Genomic DNA, 19,755 nt, shown 5'->3' on the forward strand with positions numbered 1-19,755 from the left:
CTGTTCAGGGAGAGACATAACTATTCCGGTATCAGGCACTGTTATGCTGCCATAACTGCACCCACACTTTGTTGAACTGGTATAATGGTATCAATAAGGTGCCACTAGTACTCCTTTTCTTTTTGTATCAATTAAAAAAATCAGAGTCGGGCCTGGGCAACACTTGAAAATCATACCATTCTACGTACTGGCAGGTAAGCAAAGGGGAAACAACATTTAAAATATATTTATTTTATGTGGTGTAGCTTTGTATTTCAGAGACATGTTTGGGTCACATTTAAATGAGGCAAGGGAGCATGAGATCTGTTACTTTAAAAGTTGTCTGGCTCTATTCCTCAGACTATGTCTGAATAATGGAGATCAGCCTTGACCGAGGCAAGGAAACGACAGTAGAATACAGGCATTTTCTACAGCAGAAAGATCAGAACAAAAGGCTGGAAACAGATCATAACACACATACGAGAACAGCGTGAGGTCTAGGGATGGCAGGTGGGGGAAGCGGAGGACTGCAAAGAGCTGCGCCTAGGAAAGGAGACACTCAAACATGTACTCTTCATTAATCCAAGCAAAGCTTTGCTCCTATTACTGCCATCCTTGTCTCTCCCCCTCACGTGTGTTCAACAATCCCATTGTGCCAAGGCTCCATTTAGACTGTAAACTTATCGAGGGGACTGCCTTTATTTTGTGTACAAAGGCCCTGATCCTGACTGGGGCCTCTGTGCACGAGTGGAATAAATGCTACTGCAGCTAACTGGTAATGCTAGAGTACAGAAGACCTCCACAGAGACGGTATGTTCTTGGCTTTTGTGGTGAAAAGTAAAACAGATGGGATGGATAAACGAATACCCACCCAGCCCGAAATTACTGCATGTCGGCCTTTACTGTAGTCCTCAGTGCACATCTGTGATGTGTCTAGACATTAAAGGCCAGTCCTGGTTTGCTGTGAGTAACCAGGATCTGCAGGAGATTGGTGAGCAGGTTCCAACCCACCTGCTCACTTTACATTTTCGAGGCTATATCTGCAAGGAAGAGGACTTTAAAAACAAAAGGGGCTGAGATTCTTCTCTACGCTGGACCCCAAAGGGCTTTGCAATTCAGCAAAGGCCAAGTCTACATACACACCTACTCTAGGCAGGGAACTCCTGCATAGTTCACTTGTGACGTCACAGTGTTTTCTTCACCTGGAAATCCCTCAGTACTCGAGCTCACCTGTAATAACTGCCTCACTTTTGCTTTCCCTTTCCAAACACTTAGCTGCTCTTTGCTGGGTGACAGCAGAGCTGGGTTTTTCTGCCCTAGACTAAAGCAAAATGAGGTTTCATGTAATTTTTCTTAACCAGAAAGAGCCTTTTGGTATAAAAGCAAGAGCAATGGAGAAGAAAAACCACATTCAGAGCCAAGAGAGAGGCAAAGCAGCCCGGAGACACAAGAGGCAACTAAAGCAACGTCCCAGCAAATACACGGCAAGGTAAGGGTGACTCGCCTGCCGCCTCTCCTTACGACACAATTTCTCTTTATTGAGGGCTTCTGTTGTGCTCTATGGTAGACAGCAAGGAATGAATGTTGTACAAGCAAAGTGCGTTACACCTGTAATGTATTATTAATGGCTGAATATTTAAACAAAAACCGCTCTGATTCATGAATAGTTTCCTGGAGAAAATGGGAGTTCAAGTTGCTATGATTTGTAGCATGTTTTCGTTTTGTGTCTGGAGAATTGTTGGGTACTTGTGAAAAGTGTTTGCCTACCGCCAAAACTTTGACAAATGACATTTCATACAAAAATGTGCATGGATTAAAAATAGTTCAGTCATCAAATTATGGAGCAGAAACAATATCATGGGATTTAGGAGCTCAGCAACAAAATATACAATGACTATCAAATTGCAAAAAGACAAAAAACGGTCAGTAGCCTGAAAATTATTGATCAGAACTATTTGGCAAGTGGCAGATATATATTTGCATAAAATTAGGATTAGCTCACACTTTGCTGTACTAAAAGAAGTAGGATCAATTTGTAACAAATGTTATCGGATGACGTATCCTGCTCCACCAACTAGCTCCTTCATTGTTTGACTACACAATGTGCAAGTATTTACAACAGCTGACGTCTGAAGGGTGGTCTGAAAAGAACTGATAACTCTGCTGAATCTCAATACATTGTTTTCTTCTTTTTCTGAAAACTGTCACGTCTGTCAGCTGTTTAATTTAACAGCCAATCAAATGAACTGGTTGGCTTGAGGAAGACATGAGAAATGGTAACAATTCTTTTACTTCCCAGTCCCCTATAGGAAGCCACAGAACTCAGCTGGGCATTTCACTGATTCTGATGTGTCCCCAGCTGCCTCCTGCAGTAGCTTTAACAATGTTTTAAGAAACAGTAAAAAGATAATTTAGAGCTAGGTTTGTCTCCAGTGCAGGCCTAGCTTATGAGACACCATCCAACCCGCTGGCTGGTAAGCCATGCAACCTGGCATGTCAGTCATGTATCTCTCCCGTTCTGTCTCCGTTAGGGAAAATGGTGAACGTAGGCTACAAAGTTCTCTTTGCTCTGGCCATCTGGATGATGACTACAGAGGCCTTTCCCAAAGGCGCTGAGAGGACAAAATGCCACCTCACAAAATACAAGTCCCTGCCACCTCGGGAACTGGAGGCCTTCAAGAAAGCCAAGGACAAATTTGTAAGTGTGAAGAACACACCCTGGGCAATAACAGCACTGTGAGCCCTGGGCTGTAATCTGAAGAGCAGCCCTCTCTGCATGTCCCTTTGGACTCAGGGAAGAAGCTCAAAACCAATTATCAAGAAGGATTTGGTTTTTACATTTCTCCCAGCTCTAGCACCCTGCTGGCAAGCTCCAGGGCTCTAGCACAGCGCCTGCTGAACCCAGGTCCTCTCCTCACTGGAGTAGGACGACAAAACACAGTTTAAAGTTCGTCATAAGTATCTCTGTCATATCCCTTGAGGATACCAGCCCGAGAGATACAAGGGAGACATCTGATACCAGCATCTCTTCTCCCTGCATCACCACTGGGATTGCATGGATAGAACTGAGGGAAGAACTAGTACAGGTTTGTTCCTGCTCCTACATACATATGGGTCTCTGTTCTTTCCTTCTGCCTCCAGGAGGACATGATGCTGTTGTCAGACCGAAAATGCAGCACCAGGATTTTCCACCGGAACTGGGAAGTCCAAGAGCTGTCGGTACGAAAAATCTCAGTCAAGGGGTACAAGAAGGTCACATGCTAGCAGATGCTTCTCTCCTCACATGTGCCCCCTCTGAATCTGATCTCACTTAGCCCTATGCTAATCTGACACGTGGCACTCTGACCACTGACTTGGAAGTCACTGATTGAGTCAGGAGCATGTCCGATCTGACTGTGGCTCTTTCTCAGTGTAAATAAGGGTCACCCCTCACCTTCAGTTCAGGTGCCTTCTCACTGGCTATAAACTGGTGTCAAGAAAGGCGTGTGGAGATGAAGCTGTTTGCAGTCTAGAGTGATTTCAATATTTCATTTACTGACAAATCAATAAAGCCCTGAGTGGCTTCGGAAAATCTCCTGTTTCAACCTAGTCTAACCACCCCTACGCATGAGAATTTCTAGTCCTGTATCTGCACAGCTGTGTATATTTCTCCCACAGACACTGTCTTACCTACAAGTTTCTCTCCCCAGGAGCACGATAGAGTCATCCTGGTAGAGAAGGAGCTGGACTTTACCATTAACGTGCTGGAGAACATTGAGGACACCAGTCTGTCCAAGCTGCTCTCAAGGCCTCTAGAAATCCTGACGCAAATCAGAGGGGACCTGAGGGGCTGCGTGAGTATTCAGTGACAGATTTCTCTTTCAGTGCCAGATGTGAATCTCTTCAAGGAGAACCCTTAGGAATTTCCCAAATGGGTTGCTTTACCTTGTACCCACAAATACTCGCATGTGGCCCTTGCTTTGGGCCCATCCTTACATAGGACATTGAAAGCGGGGGTAGTTGATATGATATGCACAAGAGTAGCCGCCTAGACTATGTCAGGGCAACAACTGCTCTGCGCCTGGAGAGAAAGGGCTTTGGTCCACTGTCGGCTGAAATCTCTGGGCACCAACCAGTCTGTATCAATTTTGTCTTCAGACCAGAGAAACTCATTCTCATCGACACTCCAGGAGGCTGAACAATTGGCTCCAAAATTTCCATGAGAGCAAAGAGACGGTGAGTAGTCAGTCGAGACAATGAGGAAAGGGAACTTCCATACAAATTAGAGAAGGAACAAGCCTACTAGGTTCCCATCCCAGAGGCCAGGGCGGATTTCTACAATCTATTCTCTGGTGCCTTGTCCAGCCTGTTTCAATAATCCCAGAACTGTAGCTGTGCACAAATCTAGCAGATCTCAATAAAAAAACCCTGTTGTGTCTGCTGCTACAGTGACTGTCTCTTCCGAGCACCGCCTGTAAGAAGATTATACCACCAGGGATATTGACCCTCTGCAATAAATCAGGCTTTTTAGGAAATGCGGGAGGAGGGGTGAAGCAGGGAGATTTCTATCCTTATTATCTCTTCGTTTTTAAGAATGGTGGCTTTAATTTAGCCCCATTCACACTTCCTGTTGTAAATAGTCTCTCATTTCCCAGGAAACACCTGGCTGCCTGGAAGCATCTGTGATCCTCAATCTCTTCCGACTGCTGAACGAAGACTTGAGATGCGCAGCCTACAGGGAGCTCTGTGTGTAGCCATCTGGTCTCTGCAGTGCCCGTGTCCACATCTACTTAGAGACCGGAGAGTCCCTAGCCTGAGAGCACTGCATACATATTGGGAGAAGACATGTGTCAACCAGGAACATTCATCTTCTCCCTCTGGCTTCTGATCATAGATCCCCAAGCAAACTGATTCCATCCTTTTATACCAAAGAATTACACAACAGTTGGCCTCCAGGTTGCTCCAACTTCCAGCTGGTGCAGCACTCTAGACTCCTTACAGAAGATTAATTGTAGGACCATTTTTCATCACAGTTGGAATTTAGGATTTCAATAGGATTTGGCCTCTGGGGATATTATTTATTGAATGTAATTGTATTGTCACTATATGAATGCATTTTAGCCAAGGGAACAGATCCAAAAATATTGGAAACATTTCATAAGCTTTAATTTAAAACAACAAAACAACGCACTCCAGTTCTAGGATTTACACACTAGTCACAGCCTCAGATCTCTTAGAAACAACCTCAGGAAATGCATTCTTACTGTAAATATCCTCGGCAGATGTATTTATACAGAGTATATTTTTATCTTGCTGCTTCTTTATGTATTACAACCTGACTAAGAAGGGTAATTGATTTGTATAACTTCCAGACTTGAACCAAAGTGTTCTTTATTATGGATCAGCCATTTATTATTTATGTATTTATCTATTACTAAGATTATGCCGTTTTATTTATAATTGTGAACCAATAAAATTGTTTTCCCAGGCCTTGGCATTCCTGTCTTTCAATTAAAAGCATTTTGTTAACAGAAAATTGGGTGCACTGTAGTAATAATACCCAGCTCCTGCAGAGTGCTGTGCAGCAGTAGATCCCACAGTGCTTTACAAAGGAAGTCCTTCTCATTATTTCTGATTTTACAGATGGGGAACTAAGGCACAGAGAGGCAAAGTGACTTGTCCAGATCACTCAGCAGGCCAGTGGCAGAGCCAAGGATGTTGAGAGCTGGTCTTACACTCTAGCCTCTAGGCCACACTGCCTCCCTCTTGCATTGCAAAGCTGCTTGCTTTTAGATCACCCTCACTGCATTTCCAAACGGGCAACTAAAGGCCAAAGAGAGCTGTGAATCTTGTCTTTCTCCTTCCTTTTGGCATTACCATTAGAGCTAGACAAATGTTCCCTGGGGAGTCCTGACCACATAGCTGGTACAGGAGAACATGACTTGTTGTCAGGAGTAAACTAAAAACAGGAACAGAAGGAAAACAGCAAGAAAGGTTGCAGACAGAAGGAACACAGCAAGAAAGGTTGCAGGATCTCATCAACATGCCACTCTTCAATGCCCCAGAGAACATCCGCTTTGACAAACCTTCACAATGGACAGGCTGGAAACAATATTTTGCAAGATTTCACATTGCTACCAAGGTCCATAAAGAAACTGGAGATATGCAGGTATCTTCTTTCATGTATGCTGTGGAGACACAGGCAGAGCCTATCTCTAAATCCTTTTCATTTTTACTGAACACAGTCACAAACATGACTATGCAAGCGTTCTAGCTAGCTTTGATACATTCTTTATACATCAGAGATAAGTGGTTTATGAAAACTAGAGAATTCAAGAGCCATGGGAAAATGTTGACTGTTTCATAAGAGTTCTGCATACTCTGGCTGAAAACAATGATTATGGGAATGCAAAACATGAAAATAGACAGGCTAGTTATTGCAGTAACTGATTAAAAAGCTTTCGCAGCAGCTATCATTGAAAGATTGAATTTTAGCCACAGCTATTCAAGTAACAAAGCCATCAGAGCTGGTGAGACAGGGAAACCAAGAGCAACTCTCCAAACTTGAAAACCAAAAACTAGCTTAGAAGCTGTTAACAGATGCAGCATGAGTATTAAAAGTTATTCCCAAAGAGCTTCCTGAGTAAGAGGGACAGATTCAGCCTACGTCAACAAGGTGTGGAAAAAGTCATAGTCCAAGAGATGATGCATGTCCAACCAGAGATACACGGTGTACTAAATGCACAAAATATAGACATTTTGCACCTGTTTGCTGCACCAAAGCAGTCAGGGAGCTGACTCATATTACAGACAATTAAGAGCCATTCTTTCTGGGATCTATCACTTGTGATGATATAGAGCCTGCTTGGACAGTGAAAGTGAATATTTATGGCAAGACTGTTGACTTTAAAATTAACTCAGGAACTGACATTGCAATCATCTCAGAGGGGACCTACGAGCACCTTCAACCCCTCACGGAGTTAAAGTCACCAGACACAGCTCTCAACTAGCCCTGGAGGTATTCAGAACTGGATGGGCCAGTTCGCCACAGAAATAACTTACAAAGACCAAAGCTATGCATTCACAGTCCATGTGATCAAAGGATCAAAGACCAGTAACCTCCTCAGCCACAGCATGGCAGCCATGTGGGCCTAGTGAAGAAAAGTAGAAGAACTCAATGAAGGATTTGATAACCCAAGGCAGTAGTGAAGGAAATCTGGGGGAAGTGAGTGCACCCATGATTCTCTATGCTGGTGGAGGGGTTCAGGGGTAGGAAGACTCAGCTGGGTCAGGGACTGCCCTGCCAGGGGCACAGAGAAAATTCCCTTGCAGCAGAACCAGCCGGGTGGCAGGAAGTGCTTAGAAGTTCTGCAGTGAGCCCAGGGAAGAGGCTAAGAGAGAGCAGAGCTGAGACACTGGGAGCCTGGCAAGAGGCTGAGTCAAAGGCCCACGACAGGGCCAGGTAGGAAGCGGTCCAGGGAGGTCACAACGAGTCTGCGCAGTCAGGCCTTGGCTGCCTATCCAGGGATAGCAGAACCCAGGGCGAGGGAAGGCCTGTGCCCCCCTAGCAGCCCTCTCAGGAAGGTGGAATGGACGAGTCTGGCGTCGGATCGAAGGCCCAAGGTAAGGGTGACAGGGAAGTGTTTGTTTGACCGTTGGTTTATGCCAGAAGGGGTGGGGCTCTATGTTACCCGGGCAGAGGCCATGTCACAGGAAGCAGCAGACCACGAGGTGAGCTTGCTGTGCTATGCCTAATGTCTTGGGGGGGTGCACTGGCCAGGAAGTAGCGTTGCCAACCCTCCAGGATTTTCCATCTTTAATTAACCATGATGTCATCTGATGAATCCTCCAGGAATATGTCCAGTCAAAGTTGGCAACCCTACCAGCAAGTCACTCTCTTATACAGGCCTGGTTCCATGAAGCAGCCAGGAGAGCCCATGCCCACCGGCCCAGCTGGAACTGACAGCAGCAAAAAGCTAACAAGATGGCCGAGCTGGTTCTAGTCACAGCAGCATAAATTCTGGTATTAGTTGAATCAGCTCAGCCTGGCCCTCAGAACTGGGACAGCTGGTCACCTACCTGAGCAGCAGAGACAGCTGGAGAGTTGGTAAAACAACAAAAAGTCAAAGGCAGAAAAGGAGGAAAGATCACTAACTCTTCCACCAGCCCCATGTTCACACAGAGTCTTGGATTCAGAGCTCATATGCCATCAAAGCGTAGGTTGCATCAGGGTTGATCTCAGGCCCACCTCATTGTTAACCTCCGTTCCAGTTATCAGATCTGATGGCCTCCTAGATTTCTCTTTGATCCATTTCATCTACAGCCCCAACTAGATGCAGCCAGAAACAGTCAGAGATGTGACTGGTATGAAAGAACAACAGAAGAGGCTGTAAGGCGGAAGAGAGAAGAATTCTGCAGAGTCTTCGTCAACCAGCTTCTCTACCGAACAGGCCCAAGCACTCACAGCTCAGCTGCAACGATTCCTTACGAGGTCTGGACGAAGGAAAGGGTGCGAGTTCCCTCACCACAGTGGTTTGAACGGTTACAACCAAAGATACATGTGCTAGTTCCTAACTCTGCAACTATAGCCACTCCTCATGCTGAATGCCAGAGTATCCTTGCCCTAGGAGCGAGTCAGGCCGAGGCCTTGGCCTGCCCTTGGTAAGCCATCCCTTTTTGGAGGGAAATTAATATTGGCTTCTAGGTCCCAGTCCCACTGGCCACAGTTCAGGCTTGTTGCTGGTGCTTTAACTGGGAGGCTCTGTGAGTTGTCTTCCTATTGGCCACCTGTCGGAGCCTCTGTTGCAAGCTACCTGCTTACAAACCCCTCTTGACACACGGTCCTTATTTATGTCGGTGCCTCTGAGAGCACACAGCCCCTCCCCAGTGGCGAAAAGGAGTCCTTCTCTAGACCAGTGCCCTGGGTCTGGAGTACCTTGGAAGGCTGCTACCTCCGTGCCTTCCCGCTCCAGTCTCTGCTGTTCCCCCCAGGCTGTATCGCACTATTTCTGCAGCTTCCGCTCACCTCCTGCCAGCCCCAGCCTGCTCCCCTGCCACACTCCCATTCAGCCTGGCCCAGTGCTCAGACAGCCTGTGGCTGGCTCTTCCCCCCTGGACCATCGCCAAAAGTGTTTCTCAGATTTTCCTTCCCCCAGCCCTTGCTTCCCAGGTAAATCACAAACGTGGATCGTTAACCTGGATGTTATCAAGACTGCGAGGAAAGGCTCCCTTCTGGGAACAGTCCCTCTCTGCCCATTGTGAGAGTACTGAGACCACTGTCCTTTCGCCCTTTGCTCATCAGTGATGACTCGCAGAGTCACTCCTGAGGGCGGGGGAAAAAATGAATGAAAGGGCTGCTCGGTGGATCATTACGGTAACACAGCAAATCCGGAAACTGGGCAATGCTAAGATTAGAAACAGAACTCGCCTACTCTAGGCAGGGAAACCTTGCATCATTTTGTCATGATGTCCTGCAGAATTTCCCTCACCTGGGAATCCCTGGTAGTGGCACACGCAGCTCAGGAGGGCAGAGGGTTATGAGCTAGATGCACCTGCCGTACTTTCACTTTCCGGTTTCCATTGATTCCAGCCGCATTAGAGCGTGGGTTTTTCTCCTTCGACAAAAGGAAAACAAGATTTCATTTTATTTTTTCCTAAAGAGTATAAAAGCAAGAGCAATGGAAAAGAGAGGCTACATTCACAGACCAGAGGGAGGCCAAGCAACCCTGAGGAAGAAGAAGAGACTAAAGCCATTTCCCAGCAAACATGCTCCAAGGTATGTGCCACGAGGTCTGGGGCGTCTGTCTAGCACATGGGCTTACTAGTCTGATCTGCTGTGATCTACTCTAAAGAGTAAGGATCAAACATTATCCGTCCCTCTAAGTCTCTTACCAGTTTATTTTTTATTATTAGTGCTGGGGGCCGTAAATTAAGGGGCCTGATCTGAAAACATTTGTGAAAAGAAGAGTTGAGTTTGCTCAGTTGTGATCTTTGGGGTCAAGCCACCAATGTATATATTTGATTGTAGCCCTCATCTTCCTGCACCCCTTTTTTCCCCGCCTTGTCAGACTGTCAAAAATACAGTTTATAATCCTTGTAACCTGGAAATGGAGTGATGTGTGTATTTCCCCTTTCTGATTCAATTAGAAAAAATGATGGCTTGCAAATTGCTCCTTGTCCTGACCCTATGGACAATGTCTACGGAGGCCTTTCCCAAAGGGGCTCAGAGGAAGACGTGCCACCTCTTAAAATACAAGTCCCTGCCACCTTGGGAACTGGAGACCTTCAAGAATGTCAAGGACAGATTTGTAAGTGCAAAAAAGACACATAAGTAGGGCAATAATGGCAATGTGGGTGCTAGGCTGTAGTTTCAACCGCAGCCTTCTCGGCATATTACTGTGGGCAGATGAAAAATGCTTCGGTAAGTTTGGGGTGTAGGGTTGCAGACGAAATAGAGAGAAGTCTCTCTTTCTGGATCTTCTTTGTTGGTGATCCCCCACCCAGTCTTAGTTAAGAAAGGGCAAAGCTCAGAATGTTCAGCTCCGGCAAGAGTCAGAGAGAGGCAGAGTCATGGACAGGGCAGGAAGGTGGGAACTGATCTAAAGCAGAATCACAGATTAGACAATAGCAAGGGGAGAATGGCATTCTTACTATTAGAAAGGAGCTAGGAGAGAAAGAAGGGGCAACCTGTCTAAGTGGATGTTCCTGATTCGAGTCAGTCTAAGGAGGTTAGGGCCTGGCCAGCTCGGATTTCTTACAGAGTCAACCGTTCTTAATCTTAAATCTCAGAAAGTTTTAACAGGGGTTCAAACTCTGTCCTGAGTTACAATCAAACCTAGAGAATGAGACCCAGTTTTTAACTATAGGCGATCTTTCCCTTCCAAAGAAAACTGAGTCTAGTCCTTTAAACAGACAATCTGAGGAACCCAAATTCATCTCATGCCATCAAGCAGCATTAGAGAGATCAAGTCATTTATTTTTCAGTCGTGCAAACATTCCACGTTAACCAATGCTGAAGCGGAGGAAGTGCACCACTCAGATGAGTGGTCAAGAGTTAAAGGATGCCGCTTCTCAGTTAAACTCCTGCACAAATGCAGTTCACAACCTGAAACCAGCAAAGCAATATGACAAGCGCGTGTTGTTGACTTCTGTGCCATATTTGGCACCTTCTCGGGAAGAGCCAGGACTCTAGTACAGCAGCATTCTTAGGGGATCGAGGTGTTGAGTCAAATTGTGCCAGGATTTTGTACCTTTGCATGGCTGAATGGGGTTATATGATGTAACTGAGGACCGAATTTGGCACTTTCTCCCCTGCTTTGTTTCCTTTACACATTTCCCTGTGTTCTTATTTTGTGCCTCCAGGAGGACATCATGCTTTTGTCAGACCGAAAATGCAACACCAATATTTTCCACCGGAACTGGGAAGTCAAAGAGCTGTCGGTAAGAAAGACTTCTGCCAAGAGAGACAAAGTTACAAAACAGCACTTGCTTCTTTCCAAGGTTGCAATACTGTCTCTTTCTAAGCTGGATGCTGATTTCACGTGATCCTTTTGTAGAGTAACATGGAGAAGGAATTTATTCCCAGATGACACAGGCGTCATCTGAGGTTGGAATCCGGCCCTTTTTCTGTATCTATATATTGTATACCCTTAGGGCTGGGAAGTCAGATATTGAGATTGAGATTGATCTGAAGCACAAAATGTTGTTGGATTCCAAGGAAGGAAGGTGTAAGCAACAGAGTCCAAAGGGTCATGACTAGCAGGCTCTGTGTACTGAGTGGATTCACACCTCCCTTGCGTCATAGGTCGTTTCCCATTGGCCACGGCTTTGGAAAGTCTCCTTAAGCAGGCCACTCCTACCTGCTGCTAACACAAACATTCCTTATCTCCCTGTCTGCAAGTCCCCTGGACACACTGTTTTACCTGCACATTCTCTCCCTAGGTGCACGACAGAGTGATCCTGGTAGAGACGGAGCTGCACCTCGTTATTGACGTGCTGGAGAACTTTGGGGATTCCAGTTTGTCCAAGCAGCTCGTGAGGCCATTAGAAATCCTGAGGCACATCAGAGAGGACTTGAAGAGCTGGGTGAGTATTGGATTGCAAATGTTTCGTGCCACAGTGGGTCTGGGAATTGTGTATTGAACTCCGAACAGCACTAATTCCTTAAGTGGATCCAGAATCTACTTATCCTTGTGCCAGTAATCGTGGACTTTGGTTTGCACATAACATAGTTGCTGTATGCCTTGCTCAGATACATCATCTAATTAGCTAATTAACTTGATTAACTAGTTAGGGACAGATGATGCTTGGCTGCTCTGCTACTGTGCAAGCAGCTATGTCCCCATCGTCGGCTTCTGGGCTGTAGTTTGGTTCCACTGTAGACATTGTGATCTCTTTCGCACAGCTACTGTTGTTTCCATGTGCCCCCCAGAACATCGCAGTGGAGGTGGGGAGGAACTGGGAGGAGGCAGACCCATGGATGGCTGCATACACTGAGGGAGTATGCTGCACTCCTGCTCAGCTCCAGGGCATATTCCGTTTCTACTAGGTGGAGTTCCTCCCAGAGCTCCTCTGGGGAGCACAAGGCATACCTCCCCCTGCACAGGGCCATTCCCACAGGCCTCGGTAAAGCCCTGAGTTAATGCTTCAAACACTTCTGAAGTTGAACAATGTAATACAAATGCTTGGTATTATTAATAGAACATGGAAGGTTAACATGGAATCCACACGTCTAAAGAACTAGATAAACTTAATCAAACCAAGATCTGCCTTGGGCTTGTACCAAGAGGAAGGAGGCTCAGCCACTGTTCCTGAAATCTCGACTCATGTGCCAGTCTCCTTCATGGATTGATTTTCTTTTCAGGCCAGACATCAGCCTCACGGCCATCAACGCTCCCGGACACTGACTAACTGGCTCCTAAAATTCCATGCTGCCAAGAAAATGGTGAGTACATTTGGCAAACACACAAGACGAACTTCCATCACATGTTAGTGGGAACAAATCCATACAGGATCATCAGCTCCATTCCGTTCCCATGGGGCCAGTGCAGGATGGTGCCCTGTATATTGTCCAGGACCTTCAGCGGTCTAGGTGTCGTGAGACTGAATTAGTTCAGAAAGCTGGTAAATCTCTCGCATCTCGCACATCTGCTGTCAGACTGTAACAGACCAGGCATCCAGAAAACACCCTATACCTTGTGGCCTAGTTTGGGTCCTCCCATAGGATGCAAATAGCAGAATTTCAGATAAACACGAGGCATCTGATCCTCCATTGCTCTGTACCTTGTGGAATCATTTATATTTGTGCAAAATGCTGCTGACTCTGAAATCCCCCCTCCCTCACACTGCTGGCAGAGCTTTACACCAACTTGCTATTCGCTTTAAAGAGGTGGAGATGCTGGGCTGGGCAATGGGAAAAGAGGCCCAGAGATCATTCATTCGTACAGATCTGCCAATGCCCAGGCCTTCTTAGGAATCGGATCGAGACAAAGATAATACCCATCAAGTTGACTGTTACCCCAGATCTTTGTGCCTTTTGCTTCATTCAGACTCACTGCTTAATGTAATAGACTACAGCACACATTGTTATATATTTAGAATTACAGAACATTAGAGCACCGTGTAAATGAGTATTTACTTAGGTTCGAGTGTTTGTAAGGTCTTGTCTACGCAGGGACATCCAGGAAAACTAATCCGAATTAACTAAAGATGTGAGTTTGAAGGGGATTAGTTAAACTGCATTAAATCCCTGTATGGATGCTGTTATTCAGAGTTAAAGCGATCTCTGGAAGTGAAGTAACCCAATTAAGACCACTTTAATTTTGAATGAGGGTGTTCACACAGGGATCTAATGCCATTAACTAACCCACTTCAAATTCACACAGTTTGTTCAGATTAGCTTTCCTGGATGTCCCTGTGTAGACACTGCTCTGTTCACCCTTTTTCTGCATGCTCTGTGCTCCCTATCTATATACACCCCCTTCCATCAGGCCTTTGTGCAGTAGCTTTCCCTCGCCCAGTGTGAGCCAGCCATTCTCTGTTACAATGTGTTCACTCCCTCTCTCCTGTCCCAGGAAACTCCGGGGTGCCTGGAAGCATCTGTGATCTTCAATCTCTTCCGACTCCTGAACGAAGACTTGAAGTGCGCAGCCTACATGGAGTTCTGCACCTAAACGCAAAGTCTTTACACTGTCTCACCTCATGCGTCTAATCAGACACTGGAGAGCCCAGCGAACGGGAACCCTGAATCCTTCCTCCAGGACACTGTATTTTAACCAGGCATGATGTTCTTTCTGACTTGGCATCTTACCACGGATACCCATCACCCATGATCTCTGAACAAAAGATTCCGATACAGCTGATCTTCAGGAAGAGATCTCTCCGACTCCAATTGCCAGTAGCTGATTGGTTGTAGGCAATTCCTTAAGTGCAGCTAAAGTGTAAGGCCTGTTCCCACAGAAATCAATGGGAGATTGGCCATTGATTTCAGTGGGATTAAAATTTGGCCCTAAAGGATAGTATTATTTATTGTATTGGTTGATTGCTACGCAAAAATATTTGCCAATAGTATGTTGTGTTGCTGTTATTTATTTTAATTTAAAGGACTAGTTTTTCCCACCGTTTGTTTGATTTACAGACTAGTGACTATTTCATTATTGTCTTAGAAAGATGCTGGAAAATGCAATAATGTTGATGCATGGAAGGTGTTGCTGTATTAGACAGATTCCGAGAATCTATTTTTGTTTTACTGGCTGACATAATGTTAAGCCATCTGATGCGATCCTTATTTAAACAAATCTGATTTGTATTTAAGTTATTTATTGTATCTATCATTTTTATGTGCATATTTATCAAATGGGCTATTTTTGTAATATTTAATGTAAAAATGGAAGATGTAAAATTAAAACTGAAATGATATAAATTGATGATTGACCCTCTACTTACTGACTGCATTATGTTCTGATCTCATCACCTCCAAAAAATAGAAAATAGCAAAAGTCATTAAAGGCAGGGAAGTACTTCCCGATGAGGAGAAATTGATTAGCTGGATGGTGAGAGGGGACATAACAGAGATACTTAAAATAATGAAAAGTCTAAAGTTATAGGTATCTTCCCACGATAGCAAATCCCAGGAACCTTTGGTGGCAGGGCTGAATATTATGGGGCCTTTAAATTGGGCAAAAAGCACGGACTATAATTACTATCCTATACTTATCACAATATATGTGACACACTCTTCTAGAGTAAACTGCTGCTGTTTTAACTGGAGCCTGATTGTAACATGTATTGCTTTTTGCTTCCTTTTTATTTGTACGCATTGATATCCGTGTGAAGACACAGGTCTGGGCAAACTATTCAACTGCTCTTGCAGAGTACATCGTGGCTGCAATTTGCCCTGTTTTTGTCTGGGGGGGATAGATACTGGGGACTGGCACTCGGGAAACCTGGATTCTATTCCCAGCTCTGCCACTGACCTGCTGGAGTGGTGGATGACGTTGGGCAAGTCACGTCTCTGCTCTGTACCATCTGTAAAATGGGAATACTGATACCGAATTCCTTGGTAAAGTGCTTTGAGATCTTCCCGTAAAAACACTCTATAAGAGCTGGGTATTTTTCATATTATTATATGCACTATATAAAAAGCCTGATTCTCCGCTGCCCCAGTGCTGTTACCGCTCGTGACTTTTTCACAGGTTGCAGGATTTTAGCCAGGGCTGGAGTCTGTCTGGTGATGATGTGAGAATCTCCAACCCTCTTGGGAATTGCAGCCTGGCTTCTGATTGGCTGTCTTTCCCACTGTCTCCGGTCGTGGGGAAGAGCAGCCAATCAAGGCTGCTGCAGGAAGCAGTCAGAGGTCTCTGCCCCTTAGGTGCCAACACCATTGTCACAGGAGTGGAGGAGAGAGGAGCTCAGAGAGGCTCCACTCCCTCCTCCACTCCCTGCAACACCCATCCCTGGGAGAGGGCCGGGGAAGGGACACAGCAGCTTCAGGAGGAGCTGCGGTGAAGGAAGGAGGGGCAGAAATGATGGGGACACAGGGGGACGAGCAGAGTTGATGTGGAGAGAGGATTGAGTTGGGGAGAGGGTGCCGAATGACTTGCTGGGTACGGGATGGGCAGTGGAGGGGCACAATCACCTTACAGAATAAATATGGAAGTGTTAGCAACACTATCTCACAAACGCACTGGGGGGGACAGGGGAATCCAAAAGACCAACCCAAAAAACTACAGGAGAATCTTTATTAATAAAATCTCATGATTGTTTGTCTTATTGCATGAGATTTAGATTTTGACATGATTTGTGGATCTTTGGGGATGGGCAATATTGCAACCTTGCACTTGGATTTGTCATTTACACTACTGCAAAATGGTACCAAATCAACAGTGATCACTTTTTATACCTATTCTGCATCACTTTTCATATGTGCAAATGACTATATTTATAAATGGTTCAGGAAAGCAAAGAATCAAGCCTGGACTCTTTAAATGTTGGTGAAGTATCATCATCTTCCCCACTAGGGTGAAGTTCTGGAATTAAAAGCAAAAAGTATTTTGGCTCTGAAGTACATATTCCCAATTTGATTTAAAGTGACACTATTGCCAATGACAAGAATTCAAAAATCATGAGTCAGGTTGCCACCAAATCACAAGATTGCCTTTAAAGTCATGAGATTGTTTTTAAAATAATATATTATGGGTTCTTTTGTAATTGCCTGAGGTTATTGAGACTTTGGGGAGTCACATTTATAAACCTTTTCCCCCAATCATGAGGCCTAGAAATGTACTTTTATATTTTAAATCAAAGCTAAGAGTCACACAGAATGACTTGACTCCAGGAGCTGTGGTTTTAAGAATAACACCAAATATGACAAAATTCAGAAAAGACTGCAAGACATCCTGCTTTTTTCCCGGGATAGTCCCATGTTTCACGGGTGATTCGTACAAGCATCTCCCAGGCCGGGAGGAGTAAGACCCAGTTGGCAACAGCAGCCCAGGAGACAAAGGAGGTAGGTGCAGAGAATGGCTTTGCCATGGGGCTGGATGAGGAGGGACGGGAGAGGCCCTGGTCCCCTGGCTGGGGCGAGCTATTTGCTGAACATAAACAGCCTACAGGCCAGCAGGGAACAGATCGGGAGACTTCACGTAAGGAATTGGTTGATGCACTTTTCCTTAGGGGTGATAAATGGCAACCTGGTGAAGGATCTGTGAGAGTTGGCGGAGGGGGTAATCACAGTGGCAGGCTGTGTGAGGCCCTGGGGGCAGTATGGGGGTTGAAGAAAGGAAGTGGGGCCCTGGGGGGAAGGGAGTTGGAAATGAGAGTGTCACAGAGGCAGGGGGTGTGGGGTCCTGGGGGCAGTGTGGGGGTAGAGCCGGGGGGGGGGGTCACAGAGGCAATGGTATGGGGCCCCGGGGGCAGTGGGGGTGGAGCCGGGAGTGGGGGGTGGGTCACAGAGGCAGGTTCTGGAGCCTGGAAGGGAATGTGGAGCTTGAAAATGGTGGCCATCTTGGCTTATGAGAAGCTAAGTTGAGGGGGATGGGAGAGGGACTCAGGATGTTAAAGGGAGCAGGGAAGAGGGGTGAAGTCTGGCTCTGGGGTAGGGAAGGGAGCTGGGCTGTAAGGCAGGGGACTCCTGAGTGCAGTGGAGGAAGCTGCTGCATCAAGTGCTGAGGATTTGGGAGAGGAATGCCCCCACACCCACTCCCCAAAACATGCGTATCCTGCTGCTGGGATGAAGCCACATCAGCCTAGATGGGCTGAGAGTGTGGTCCTTGGAGCTGACTGGGCCTGCCCAAACTTGCTCTGGCCCCAGCACAACCCACCAGCTCCTTGTTGCAATTCAGCTCGATCCCCTGGGAGCAGGGAGGCCCCCCCCGACATTGGCCACAGGTGCATTGTACTCGCAGGGGCATGGCTTACATCCCTTCTGCTATAAGAATTTATGCTGAGCCATATCCAATACCGTGCATTCTAGGCCTAGTACTACTATGCATATGGTAAAGGGACCACGATTCGGAGAATTATGGAACTGGGTCATTGGTAGGTAGCTCACAAGCCTGCCCCCTCTGTCTCCTGGTTGGAGGAAATCAAAAGCATCTGAACACATTCCTTTGGTCTTTGGAGTGAAAACCCCATCCAGAGTCTTTAGCAGCCAATGTTTACAAATGTGATTTTTTTTTTCTCTTGACTATTACAGCTGAGTGATTAGATCACAGCCAGGGAATTTTGCCTCTATTTCTGTTCGTAAAATTCCTGCAAACCAATAACAAACACACTTGAGAACAGGAGTACTTGTGGCACCTTAGAGACTAACCAATTTATTTGAGCATGAGGTTCCTTTTCTTTTTGCGAATACAGACTAATACGGCTGTTACTCTGACACTTGAGAACGTTGTGACTGGAAAACATTCAACATCATTTTGTTCACCCTATGGCTTGTTAGTCAACAAAACATCACGTTTGAGCCATGCGACCTAAAACTGAGTGGCTTCTTAATAATAATACCTAACTGTTCTATAGTGTTTTTCATCAGTAAAGCTTAACATGCTTTACAAAGGACAGCACTATCATTATCCACTTTTTACAGATGGGGAAACTGAGGCACAGAGCAGTGACGTGACTTGCCCAAGGTCACCCAGCAGGCCATAAGTCATATGATATGATATAGCTTCTGTCCCTGAGTAGATGAGTGTAATTTATGAATCCTAGAATATCAGGGTTGGAAGGAACCTCAGGAGGTCATCTAGTCCAACCCCCTGCTCAAAGCAGGACCAATCCCCAATTTTTGCCCCAGATCCCTAAATGGCCCCCTCAAGGATTGAGCTCACAACCCTGGGTTTAGTAGGCCAATGCTGAAACCACAGAGCTATCCCTCCCACATCATCAACCAGCTATCATCTGCAAACACTCTCAGAAAGTAAATTTAATGTTCACTCATTACAAATACCTGCAAGTGTGCCTGCTTAACATTTGCTTTCTCTGATCATTTATGCTATTAATTCTCAATTACACCAGTGTTTGTGGAAAGCAAACACAACAGGAGTGTGAACACAGCCAGTGTAAACGCATTTGCACAATGGCTGTTTTGATTGGCATTTTAAAAATTGATTTCTGTTCTAACAGTGGGTGTCCTTCCATTGACTTTAATGAGAGCTAGACTGGACCTCACATGCTCAGAACTGAAAGATAAAGTGTGAAAAAACAACTTGCACAGTTATAGGGTCGGACAGACTGACTCAGGAGTACAACTGAGAGCTAAATGTGTATAATTTAGGTGATGGAGACATAGTTCTAGAGAATGTTGAAGCGTATTGTTTTGTATTGTACAACTCCGCAAAACTAGGAGCAGAAGGACAAAATTAAGAAAAGGAGAGTCAGATCTAGACAGTGGGATCTATAATACTAGGATGTAATCTGAAAGGGAAGCAGTGGAAGTCTCATACCTTGAAATACTTAGAAGTGGACCGGCCGAAGCACAGCTGATATTTAATATTTGATGAAGAGAAGCAAGCTGAAGGTCTCAATGAAGGGGTGGTTGTGGTCAGAGCAATGGGTACGGAACGTGATCTCCGTGCATGGACTCCACCTCCCCAGCCAAGTGTGGTGAGAAGCAGCAATGGTCCAGGGACTGGTGAGTGCAAATATTGACTCTTTATTGGTTTTAACTGTATATTGGGATGTGTCTTGTTGCTGTGAGCCCATATTCACCTCCACTTTAGTAGAATGAGTTATTTTAAATGATAAAGCAATTAGTAGTGTCCAGCCATTTTAAATTGGTTGACTGACCATTTCTAACCCTCT

At 45.6% G+C, this 19,755-nt stretch overlaps 2 protein-coding genes across 2 annotated transcripts; both read left to right on the top strand.

Moving 5' to 3' along the window:
- The first annotated feature begins 2,515 nt into the window (after positions 1-2,515).
- On the top strand, positions 2,516-4,712 carry LOC144271953 (interferon lambda-3-like). The gene is made up of 5 exons (XM_077829628.1): positions 2,516-2,677; positions 3,121-3,198; positions 3,669-3,812; positions 4,117-4,194; positions 4,614-4,712. Exons 1-5 carry the CDS (start codon positions 2,516-2,518, stop codon positions 4,710-4,712), a joined length of 561 nt encoding a protein of 186 aa, XP_077685754.1.
- A 2,835-nt stretch (positions 4,713-7,547) lies between these two features.
- LOC144271868 (interferon lambda-3-like) lies at positions 7,548-14,129 on the top strand. The gene is made up of 6 exons (XM_077829477.1): positions 7,548-7,581; positions 10,105-10,265; positions 11,320-11,397; positions 11,899-12,042; positions 12,821-12,901; positions 14,031-14,129. Exons 1-6 carry the CDS (start codon positions 7,548-7,550, stop codon positions 14,127-14,129), a joined length of 597 nt encoding a protein of 198 aa, XP_077685603.1.
- The last annotated feature ends 5,626 nt before the right edge of the window (positions 14,130-19,755 follow it).

Source organism: Eretmochelys imbricata, chromosome 11 (genome assembly GCF_965152235.1).
Source record: "Eretmochelys imbricata isolate rEreImb1 chromosome 11, rEreImb1.hap1, whole genome shotgun sequence".
In the NCBI taxonomy this organism is placed as follows: Eukaryota; Metazoa; Chordata; order Testudines; family Cheloniidae; genus Eretmochelys; species Eretmochelys imbricata.